This window comes from Epinephelus lanceolatus, chromosome 19, assembly GCF_041903045.1.
Source record: "Epinephelus lanceolatus isolate andai-2023 chromosome 19, ASM4190304v1, whole genome shotgun sequence".
Taxonomy (NCBI): Eukaryota; Metazoa; Chordata; class Actinopteri; order Perciformes; family Serranidae; genus Epinephelus; species Epinephelus lanceolatus.
The window spans coordinates 40,812,300-40,824,776 of NC_135752.1; the positions used below are offsets into that span (position 1 = coordinate 40,812,300).

At 43.3% G+C, this 12,477-nt stretch overlaps 1 protein-coding gene across 1 annotated transcript in view; it reads right to left on the minus strand.

The window, feature by feature from the left end:
- Positions 1-203: 203 nt before the first annotated feature.
- The window catches only part of LOC117269856 (scavenger receptor cysteine-rich type 1 protein M130-like), a 39,395-nt gene continuing 27,121 nt past the window's right edge, over positions 204-12,477 (minus strand). Inside the window, exons 10-15 of the mRNA XM_078161872.1 lie at positions 12,121-12,408; positions 11,078-11,383; positions 5,853-6,134; positions 4,464-4,793; positions 3,145-3,218; positions 204-3,023 (exon numbers count right to left, since the gene is read on the minus strand). Coding sequence (XP_078017998.1) covers positions 2,904-3,023; positions 3,145-3,218; positions 4,464-4,793; positions 5,853-6,134; positions 11,078-11,383; positions 12,121-12,408 — 1,400 coding nt within the window. The 3' untranslated portion in view covers positions 204-2,903. The remainder of the gene's footprint in view (positions 3,024-3,144; positions 3,219-4,463; positions 4,794-5,852; positions 6,135-11,077; positions 11,384-12,120; positions 12,409-12,477) is intronic.

Here is a 12,477-nt window from a genome sequence, read left to right on the forward strand (position 1 = left end):
TGATTTCAAATGAATATGGATGTGTCGTTTGATCATCACACATGTGAAAGTTTCACCAGGTCACATGGCTTATGTCTACAACTTTCAAAATATGAGCTCACACCACCTTCATAAGAACCCTTTACTTTTTTGAAAATGAACTTGATAATGAGCGCATTCATTTGTTGTACACCCAAGCTCTTCAACAGGTTACTTCAAATTACTTTAAAAATGACCTTAAAAGTGTTTCCATTTATTTTCATCAATATTATTTCTCTGAACCCAACTGAATGACCTGGAGGGTTACAGCAAATTATCTCATTTCAAGTACAAGTCCATAACAGAGTGTTACAAACATCAGGAAAGAATACACATCTTTGAGGAAATGTTACAGAAGACATTTTGTTTCCATAGTGGACATATCACAGTTACATTTAGTTAAAACAATGTCAGGACATTCATTTACATAAGTAATTGTTTCACTTTATTGTTCAAGTGGAAAAAATTACTAATTAACAGTCCTACATTCTCTCCCTGTCCCTGCTCTCAAACAACAATTAAGATGGGATTACTGTTTGAACTTTGTCATGTCCCTCTCACAGACTACTCGCACTACAGTACATCTTGGGCAGAGCACACACACATAAAAGAAAATGAATGAATCTCATGCCACTAAACACATGATGATGATGTATTGCGTTAATTTTCTCCCAACAGTGACATCTGGCTGACTGATTCATCACTGCAGCTCAGAGTAACACGAGACACCTGTGTGATGAGACCTGGAAAAAAAAAAACCCCAAAGATTATATTTAATTAAAAAAATAATCCCCACACTGTTAATCAGCTAAAGTGATTATAGACGCAGCACTTCAGTCAGATAGACCTCATCAGTCATTCACGTCTTGTCCACTCCTTATTTCTCCTTCACTTCTTTTAAACAATTTTATTACCATATTTTTATTCATACTTTTGATGAGTTATGAGGATATTTGGTATCAAAGCTGTTCGGTGAGAAATTTAGCAACATTCTTATGAAACAATAAAATTCCTTCCATCACAAAATTGAGCAAAATCCTTCTTTCTTAAGTTCAGAAAACATCTTTATTGTAAAAATGCAGAATTGTCCATCACAAAATTAAGCAAATCTTGCCTTTAGTAATGAAACTGGCAAAATCCATTATCATAAAATTGGGCAATTTTTCCATCAAAAAAAACATGCGCAATTCTTTGAAATAAGCAAAATCCTCCATCAAATTATAATATTTCTTTTTTTTGTGTTAATGATATTACAGCTAAAGAAATATGGGAGCAGAAAGAGGGGTGACATGAAATGAAGGGCCGCAGGTTGAAAAATCCAAAATCTATTATCACAAATAAAGCAAAATTTTGCATCCTAAATTGGCAAAATCAGTCATCAGAAAATTTGGGTTTTTTCTAGCACAAAATTAAGAAAGATCCTTAAACAAAATCCTTCATCAGAAACAAAATGTTTATGAAAGAAGCAAAATCATGGAAGTAAAGAGGAACCACACCCATTTTCAAAATTCATATATGTCATTCCTATGATCTCTGGCAGGTAAAAAAACCAAAAAGAGTAAACATGTACAACTTTCTCCTGAATCCAAAAACTAGAGTGCTAAAAGTCAGAGCTGTAAGACTTATTCATAAAGCTGATCCAAGAGAACACGCCAAAGGACAAAGTCAGGACGACTGAAACTTAAAGACTCAGTTGATTTACGAACACTGTTATTTATGTATGGAGCAAAATGCAGAGTGTTCTTCATTTTAGAGGACGATAAGCACAGAGAAAATTTCACTTAAAGCACCAGTTTGGATGGATGACATAAAAACTAATGTGTTCTATAGTGATGGGTGGATTTAAAGGGTTTCTAAATATTGTCCAGGTCAAGAAAACGTACAAAGAAAGAACAATTAGATGATATGAAGTCGTGTAGAGGCTGTTTCCTTGTTGACATTGTGTGCATCTAGCCAGCAAAATTTGCTCTGGGTAACACGTTCATCTTGATTATTGAAACAGGTGCGAAGGGACTTTGGCAGCACAGACCACCTGATTACATCAGAGGCAATTCTATTCAGCATGTTGCTGAAATTATGTTTAACTATAGCTTGAACTGAAGGGAAATTTTCAATTGACAGGTATGTGAAATTTTTTACGACTGGAATGAGGGAAGCGACAGGGCACTGGTCATTGTCTGACTCAGTGGTAATATGGCCAATAGATTCCCATACTGATCAAATATAGACAGGATCTGCTGAATACACAGAACAGCATTATTTATGTACAATAGCATGTCATCCACGTATAATGAAATATGGTGATGTGTGATCAACAGCAGTGGAGCATGACAAACAGTCTGTGCCAGTGGCTCGAACGAAAGTGTGGACACCAGTGGGCTCAAAGGGCAGCACCGCCTCGACCCTCTGCAGATGGGAAATGGAGGGGAGCAAATTCTGCACCATAGCTGTTGGATTATCATACAGCACCTTGACAGTGATAATGAAAGGAATGCCAAAGCCCATCACATGAAGCACTGACCACAAAAGCTGCCACTCTAGATGGTCAAAGGCCTTCATTGCATCAAATGACAGGACTGCAGCTGGAGAAGCCAGGACCTGACCATCTTTGAGATGCAATAACCTCCGACATTATCTGAGGCCAGCCTTGATTTTATAAAGTCTGTCTGATCACTACTCACCAGTTTCTTCTGTTTTTTTATTTATTTAGTTTTTCCTTCTGCAGTTACTGTCAGTATTGGTTATTAACTGTGACTGACAGATCATATATTTATTCTGATCATTTGTGTTTTGAGTGGGGGGGTAAAATATGATTGTTTTTTATATTGTGACTTTGACATGCGTATAAAAACCCATGTGGATGTGAGGTGAGCTCCTTGGAGGTGCTACTCTGCTCCTTGAGCTCCTTCCTCTTCAGTCGGCCCTCCTTCAGCTGCAGCAACACCCAGGTTATAATAATCCAGCTCAATGTTCTCCTGTCTGGCCACCTTCTGCCCCCTGCTGGCCTGGAGACACATGACAGCACACACATGCAACTTCCTGCATCACTCCTCTCTTCACTTCAATAAACACAGACTGAGTGCTTCATGTCAGTCACAGGTCTAAACAACAGACACATGTCAGTACCTTACAGTAGAAGTAAAGGACAGTGACCAACGGCAGACTCAGCACGACGGTTCTGATGATGAAAGGTGTTGGATCTGAACAAACACATAGAAAGTCATTACATCTTTTGATGTTCACATGATAAAGTCCTGTGAAAATAATCTGTAGAGATAAACCTGAGGTGACTTTAGTGAGACTTTTCTATGTGGGCTGACATGTGGGTGTTTCCCTACCAGACAGTAGGCCGATACAGTGAAGCCTCTAGCTGTACCTGTGACATTAAACAGTCAGTACTCAGGTGTAAACTAGAACAAACCACAAACAGCTTCAGTGTCTGGTTCTCTTTTGACCCTCGCTCAGTGTCTCACTATAGGAATCACCCTCTGCTGTGACCAATCACAGAAGCTCCAGCACGTCTGTTGGCATCTGTGGAGTCCAGTGATCCCAACAGACGTGCTGGAGCTTCTGTGATTTTGTTCAAGCAAAGAAGAACAAAGCCTTGTTAGCGCTGAACTGCTAACTCTGTAAGGACACACATAGAGAACAGCTTCCTCTACACCACTGGAACACTGCACAGCAAGGACTGCATCAGGAACCACAATTCTTTTAGCTTTACTCATCCACAACAGATGATCCTCGGCTAACACGCTGCACAACAAAGCAACTCTTCCCTCCATTCATGGACTGGTAACACACATTTCAGAGTGGCCTTTTAGAGAGAAATAGGTCTTTTGTGTATATAGAAAACGTTTTAGATCTTTGAGTTCAGCCCATGAAAAATGGGAGCAGTATATATATATATACATAGCTGATGTAAGGTGAATTACTCCTGTGTGGGATCAATAAAGTTCTTATCTTAGCCATCTGAGAAGATCAAATACATTGTTTTTGGTGCCTAACTGTTTCCCAAGTATATTAGTGTGTGTGTGAATGAATAAACGAGAGGCATTAACGTAAATTTCTTTGTAGAAAGGCGCTTTATGAAATTAAGTCCATTTACTTGTATTAGTTTACGGCGCAGCCTTGCCACATCCAATATGGCGGCAACATACAGCTCAGCGCTCGATGTGGCATCTACGTATATATGTCTATGATAGTAACACCTCACTGAGTTGTCAGAGAACCAGAGTTATACTGGTAACCAAACATGCTCAGTCCTACAGTAAATTGTTGCTGTTGCCATTGAAACACTTTGTATAAGTTTGGTTACTATATGACATGTGTGACACAATGACAGTCGTCACAGTGTCATTCCAGAAACAACATGTGGTCAGCTGATCATTTTCAGTCAGTGTGGACCAATCATCTTTTCCAAACCTGCATGTAAACAGTCAGCTTACCTGAGACAGTGACGGAGAGCAGACGGCTCTCAGAGGAGAAGTTATGAGAGAAAACATAGAGGTGATAAACACAGCTGTAGCTTCCTTGGTGGGCGGGCTCTGCTTCAGGAAACAGGAAGTAGGCAGAGTGATTGACAGCTGGTTGGGTGTAGTTGTGTGCTGAGTTGGAGGAGGTGAAGGTGAGCTGGAAGGAGCCTCCTGGGTACTGTGGCTGGATGGAGCAGCTGATGGTGAAGTTGGAACCTCTGAGCACCTGAAACCCCTGCTGCTGGGCCTTGGAGACCCCGTCCATGGAGGAGGACACAGAGATGTTGGGCTGAAGCAGCAGGTCTGTAAATACAGAGAGATGATTGGCTGAAGCAGCAGGTCTGTAAATACAGAGAGATGATTGGCTGAAGCAGCAGGTCAGTAAATACAGAGAGATGATTGGCTGAAGCAGCAGGTCCGTAAATACAGAGAGATGATTGGCTGAAGCAGCAGGTCCGTAAATACAGAGAGATGATTGGCTGAAGCAGCAGGTCCGTAAATACAGAGAGATAATTGGCTGAAGCAGCAGGTCAGTAAATACAGAGAGATGATTGGCTGAAGCAGCAAGTCTGTAAATACTGGGTCAGCACCAATAGTACGTCGTGGTACACCTGCAGTGTTCCAATTAGGTGGAGTCTGCACTCCTTTTGACAGTTATCGTAGCCAGTAGATACGCCACATCCACTGCTAAATTTAAGCGTTGACGTCACCACGACCACATGACTCATACAAACACAAATGAAAGCTGTGTAAATGGAGTGGAGTCTGTCAGCCAGTGGCAGCAACCACGTAACTGTCACCTGAGAAAACAAACAACACTGTTGGTCTACAGGTCAAAAGCCAGGGTGGCTTCCTGAGCTGACAAATAGTTGCCTGCATAGACAGTAATGTTGACAATTTGATTTTATGTAAGTCTTATTCATTTCCCTTCACTTGTTTGTGTTTGTATGAGTGATGTGGTCGTGGTGACGTAAACGCCGCTCTCTCTGCTGAACTTCAGCAGTCAGTCCGGTGTATCTACTGGCTATGATAACTGTCTGATGGTGTGCAGACTACATTCATCTGGTGCACCGCAGGCGCACACTCGTGTGGTAATGGTGTGGACCCATTGGCTGAAGCAGCACGTCTCTAAACAAAGAGACAGACAGACAGACAGACAGACAGGTGTGTCCTGTCAGGTGAAGCTCAGCAGGCTATGGATGGATGGAAAGCTTTTAGAAACAAGCCCAGTTCTCTACAGTTTAGGATGTCATTGTCCTGGATAACTCTCCAGTTCACTCCACTGACAGTCACTGTAACGGAACATAACAGAAACATCACTGTCATAGATGATGTCATAGATGATGTCACTGATAGGCTTACCTGAGCAGGGAAAATTCCAGGTGTAGAAAGAGAAATCTGACTTTACACACTCCCTCAGAGCAGATCCAGACTCAATACAGTCAGACCTGATCCACCACACAGGTCTGCGTATGGAATCCTCTTTCTGTCCTACAGAAACAGCAGAGCCACAGTCCAGATCTCTGCAGGCGATGGCTGCTTCCTTCAGGGTCAAGTCATAGCCATTCACTGGTCTCCATTCTCCATGTTTGACCTCCAGTGTTCCTGCACAACGACTGTGTCCTCCCACCAACCTGACAGGCTCTGAACAGAAACCAGAGAGTCATCAGTAAAAGAACAAAGTGAGTTTCATTAGAAGAGAAATGAACCAAATCAAAGCTGCAGCTCCTCCTCTGTCCATCAGCACATTTAACTCTATGTCTGCTGCTTCTGAAGCTGCTTTTAACACAAATTTTACCACAGAGGAGCTGGTCTACATTTTTAATCAAACCTGTCAGACGGTACTGGAATCTACTGCTGCATACAAATATAAAAAGTCAAATAGAATACCCCAACCCTTGCTACATGACTCCAACTGGAAATTATTGAGAGACTGTAGGAAAAAGGCAAGAAAATGGAAAACTATGGTTATTTTATCAATTCTAAGCCTGTTTCTCCGTCCTTATCTGAAATCATTTACTACATGAAACCAACCATGTGCATTCTCGATTTTATTCCCACTAAATTTCTCAAAGAGGTTATTGACACAGTTTTGCATGGTATTTAATTGAATATTAATTCCTCGACAGCAGAAGGAACTTGCCCATTTACTTTCGAACATGCTGTGGCCCAACCCCTTTTAGAGAAACCGACCCTTAAAAGATCAAGGTTAGGTTTTTAACAATTGCTCTGAAAACGTTTAGGCCAATTTTTAAACTTCTCTTTTCATCAAAAGTTTTAGAAAAAGTGGTTTCAACCAAACTTTCATCGTTTAAGTGTCATAACAGCAGCTTTGAGAAGTATCATTCAGGCTTTAGAGCTTTATGTAGTAACTCTTAAAGGTGACCAGTGATCTCCTTTTTGCTGCCAACAGGGGAGGGAGTGCAGTTTTAATTCTTTTAGACCTAAGTGCAGCCATTTTAATCAGTTGTCTTAAAACCTGGGTTGGCATCACAGACACTGCAATTCGTTGGTATATTTTTTTTTACCTTTTAGTCTATTCACATTACCTGTGGTGTACCACAAGGCTCAATTTTAGGTCCAATTCTATTTTCTATCTACATGCTCATCCTTGGCAAAATCATCCAACATTGCAACATATCTTTTCATAGCTATGCAGAGGACATACAGATATACTTCCTGCGGAGACCTGATGACCCCAAAACCCTCGCTGCTGTTTTAGATTGTCTCAGTGGTGTCAGCTGTTGGATGGCACAAAATAACCTTCAATTACCGAGCTCAAAATCAGGAGTCATACTGTTCCCACCCTCAAACCCAGCCAGTCACATTGTGAATGCCCCTGGTCCCCTGCCCACTAAACTGAAGCCCATTCCCAACATTTAATTCAGATTTAAGCTCTCAATCAGCCTCCATGCTGACGACCTTGCAGCTGGCCTGCTGGCACTGGCGGAGGTGCAACAGGCAGAAATGCCTTGCAGAACAGAAACACCTGTACTTGCATCTAAGTCTATCTGGAACACCAGTGACTACAGTGAATAGGGCAGCTGACACCTAGGAAAGACTGGAGGGCAGTCAGGGAAGACTGACTGCACCAGGGGTGGACGGGCTAGTTACTCTTTCCACATGCCAATGACATGACTGCTTCACTATCTATCAATCAATCAATCAATCAATCAATCAATTTCATTTATAAAGCCCAATATCACAAATCACAATTTGCCTCACAGGGCTTTACAGCATACGACATCCCTCTGTCCTTATGACCCTCACAGCTGATCAGGAAAAACTCCCCAAAAAACCCTTTAATGGGGAAAAAACGGTAGAAACCTCAGGAAGAGCAACTGAGGAGGGATCCCTCTTCCAGGACGGACAGACGTGCAATAGATGTCGTACAGAACAGATCAGCATAATAAATTAACAGTAATCCATGTGACACAATGAGACAGAGAGAGAGAGAGAGAGAGAGAGAGAGAGAGAGATGCTGGTAATGACAGTAGCTTACAACAACATTAATGAAAGTAATAATATTATAGTTATAGTTCTGGCTACTGTGGTACAATATGTTGAAAGTACATATTAATATCTGGCAGTATACATGTGTGACAATAGTCATATGTGTATAATAACAGTAGAAGTATGACTAATGACTAATGATGGCAGCAGCAGCAGGAGGCATCTGGCAGGACCACGGCAGCAGCACAACCACACACGTCACGCTGTCCAGGCACCGCTGTGATATGAGTTAATCTGAGAGACAGTGGAGCACAAAGGCTCCGGAGAAGAAGCCGAGTTAGTGACATCCAGAATGGCCGAGTTAGCAAGATGCAGTAATAGGATACGAGAGAGAGAGAGAGAGAGAGAGAGAGAGAAGGAGAGAAGGTGCCCGGTGTATTATAGGGGGGTCCTCAGGCAGACTAGGCCTAAGTCAGCCTAACTAGGGGCTGGTACAGGGCAAGCCTGAGCCAGCCCTAACTATAAGCTTTATCAAAGAGGAAAGTCTTAAGTCTAGTCTTAAATGTGGAGACGGAATATGTTTTGAAACTACAAGCACAACACAAAGGCAACAGCCTGGGATGGAAAATGGACCAATCAGGATGGATAATACCAGAAAGACTGGAACGGCAGCGAGTAATGACCTCAAGATCCTTTGGAAATGCAGCTGCAGATGGGCCAAAGTGACATCACACTGGGGCCTGTGAATACATCAAGGAAAGTCAAAGTGCCGGGGGAGAAACCATATGCAAACTTGTACTGCTTTGGCAGGTGAGACTAGGGGGACTCAAAGCCTGGTTGAGCACCACAGTGCTGCTGAGTCCACTATTTTAGATGGTGACAGAGAGGAGCTGCAACAGCCATCCTCACAGGAAGTGCAACACCAAGAGCAAGAACATGCCCCACTGCAAGGAATGTGCTTTGAGCCTGAAAGCAGCCAAATGACGAGAAAACCACCAGAGGAGAAGCAAATCCGCCAGGCCAAAGTGAAGTGGCCCCAAACCAGCACCAAAGAGGCATGGAGATGCTTTGAGCAGAATTTACATCCAGTCCTCCAGAACTAGCTAGCTAAAGGGCAGCGCAACTGCCAAACTCAACCTCTTTTGAAACATCATCTACAAAGAAGGCAAGCAGAAATTTGGAGAAATTCCCAAGAAGAAGATCAACCCCATGCAGAGAAGAAGAGAGAGGAGGAAAGGAAAGAAGGAAAAACGATTTCTCTGGAAAGCATGGAGGAATGCACAAAAGCGAAAGAAGGAGGGTCGTAAAGCTCTCTGGGACCAGCTGAAATCAAGACTTGCCAAGCTCAGGAGAGCAGAGAGGATTCAGAAACGCAGGAGCAAGAACGAGAAAGCACGCACAAGCTTTTTCTGAAACCAGCCCCCAAGATGTGGTCAAAGATCACAAAGAAGGAAAGAAAAGAGCTAGTGGTCTCAGAAGTAATCAGGATGGAGGATGAGACATAGACTACAAGATCAAAGCTGTGAGCCAGCAGCAGCGAGGAGGGTGGACAAACTGGGAGGCAGTCACCAACAGGGTCATGTGGAAGATACCTCAGGCAAGACTGAACTTCCTTATTGGGTCCACTAATGACACCCTACCATGCCCCCAGAATGTACATTTCTGGCATGGCTCACAAACAAACTGCAGTCTAAATATACAGATGGTGCCACAGCCAAGTGCTCCAAAAACTGACAGAGGTGTTGGAGGAACGCAGATTTGAAGCCAACAGAGCCAGCCCATCATTCTCCAAACCATGGATAGGCTTCATCAGGCAACGAGCTTAAGCAGAAAACATCAAGCAGAGGGAGTGGTCTGTACTGAAACCTGGATGTGTGTGGTAGATGAGGGTTGACCTCAACCAGCTGCTGAAGTTTCCACCTGATATAACAACAACTTCCCTACAGCCAGGCATAGTCTTGTGGTCTATCTCTGCCAAGACAGTGATCACGGCAGAACTCACAGCACCAAGATAAGAGGTGATGGAGGCAGCTATTGAGAGGAAAAAAGGAGAAGTACAGCAAGCTTGCTGCAGCTTGCACTGAAGCAGGGTGGAAGGCATGCACCTACCCTGTGGAAGTCGGATGCAGAGGCTTTGTTGGAAAATCCACCCAGGAGCTACTAAAAAGCCTCAGAGTCACTGGGTCCAAGCAAGAGAAGGCACTCTGGGAATTGGCTGAAGAGGAAGAGAAAGGAAGCTTCGTGCTGTGGCTTAGAAGAAGAAACCCAAAGTGGGGGAACCAAGGACCCTAGGGCCAGCCACAGGAAGCGGAAGCAAGATGTCAACACCTAGACATGTTCGAGGATTCAAGGGGTGAAATATCTGCGAAGGGTGGCTCCCAGCTGACGACCCCGCAGATGATCTGCTGGCACCAGTGGAGGTGCGACAGGCAGTTATGCCTTGCAGGTAACAATCACCTGTGCTTGCATCTCAGCCACATTTCGAAAAAGTTGTCCAGTCCTGCTTCCTCCAAATGAGAACCATCTCCAGAATTAAACCAATGCTCTAACAATAACAATAACATAATTTTGTAGCCTTAGATCCTTCCCTAGTACCCTTCTGGGTGTTCCAAAGTCAAGACTAAAATCTAAAGGCAAAAGTCCTTTTGCCATCATATTCCCCCCAGCTTTGGAATGACCTGCCTGAGGAGATATGGCTGGCACAATCAATGGCTTCTTTTGATTCACATCTTAAAATCCATTTCTGTAGCCCTACTTTTATGTGTTCTTGTCTTCTTATTTATCTTGTAATTTATCTTTTTGTTTTTTTGCGATTTATCATTATTAGCAGTATTTTGTGTGTACAGGTTTATTCTTTTATTGTATTTACTTGTTTGTTTATGTTTAGTATCATATTTATCTCTATTTCTCATCCTCATCTGTCGTCTTTCTAATACTTCCTTGTGTCTAATCTCTTGTTTAATTCTACCTTAATTTCTGTCTGGCCTTAGTTCGGCACTGTTGTTTGGCTTCCATTGTTACACTGCCTCTGGGGTTTCATGCTTCTGCTTTGCTTTGTTTGTAAAAGCACTTTGTAATCTTTGCTTTCAAAGTTGCTATATAAAAGGTTCTTATTATCAACGTTATTATTCTACCTGAGCATTTGAGTCCAACAGCTTTGCCAGGTGAGCAGGTGTTTCTATCTGAGCCTGAGCTTCTACAGTCCAGGAGAGCAGACTCATGGCCTCCACACTGGAACTCTTTGGTCCACATTGGAGCCTCCACTTCTCCATAGAGTGCCCCCTGGAGGACTGAAGGAGCCCCACAGCCAAGCTCCCTACAGACCACCTCTGCATCCTGCTGGTCAAAGTCAGCTTCACACACTGAGGACCACCTCTGGTTAGACTTCACCTCCAGTCTGCCTGAGCACAGACTGGTCCCATCCACCAGCCTGACAGAGTCTGGAGAGATAATAGAAGATAAAATAGAGAGAGATAAAAGACACCAGACACTAAATAAAAAGATGTCATCAAACAACAATTCACTGATTCAAACTGGACTCACAACAATTCCAACATCACTTCATCATTAACAACAGAACACGTCTGTATAAGACCACAGACTGCAGCTGTCTGACATCACATTTACATTTCATACTCTCTAACATACGTTATCCATTTCTCTGTCCATTTTTTTCTGAGATGATCTGTAGGCCACAGTAAAAATGTGTTTAGAAAATGATCCCTAAAATCTCAAGGGATAGGGGCTGGACTCTCCTTTAAGGAGTTGTCCAGGGTGAAGGACGACACGTGGGTGTGGAGATACTGACGAGCCCCCGGCTGAGCTGAGCTGATCAAAGTTGTGTCCAGTAGGTCATTGATGCCTGTTATGATGGCAACCAAAGAACCTGCTGCTGGAAACCAGTGGCTCAGAAAGCTGTCAAGCTGAAGGAGGAGTCCTTTCAGGCTGGTTGGTGGTTGGCCCAGGGGACTCCTGAAGCAGCACACATGTATGTTTCATATATACAGATATATATCTTGGTGCATTCAGCAGCTGATTTACTGAGGCAGCAGCTCATCAGACTCCATCATGGCTGCTGGAGACAGTCTGCTGCCATTCCAGCTGGAACATGTGTGAGTCATCCTGGGGACATTACTGTCATAGATGATGTCACTGATGATGTCACTGATGGGCTTACCTGAGCAGGTGAGATCCAGGATGGTGGAAGAGAAATCTGATGTTGCACACTCCCTCAGAGCAGATCCAGAGTGAACACATTCAGACCTGATCCACCACACAGGTCTGTAGGACTCCTCTCTCTCTCCTACAGAAACAGCAGAGCCACAGTCCAGATCTCTGCAGGCAACACCTGCTGTCTTCAGGGTCCAGTCAGAGTAATAGCCAGTCACTGGTCTCCATTCTCCCTCACGTTTGACCTCCAGTGTTCCTGCACAACGACTGTCTCCTCCCACCAACCTGACAGGCTCTGAACAGAAACCAGAGAGTCATCAGTAAAAGAACAAAGTGAGTTTCATTAGAAGAGAAATGAACCAAA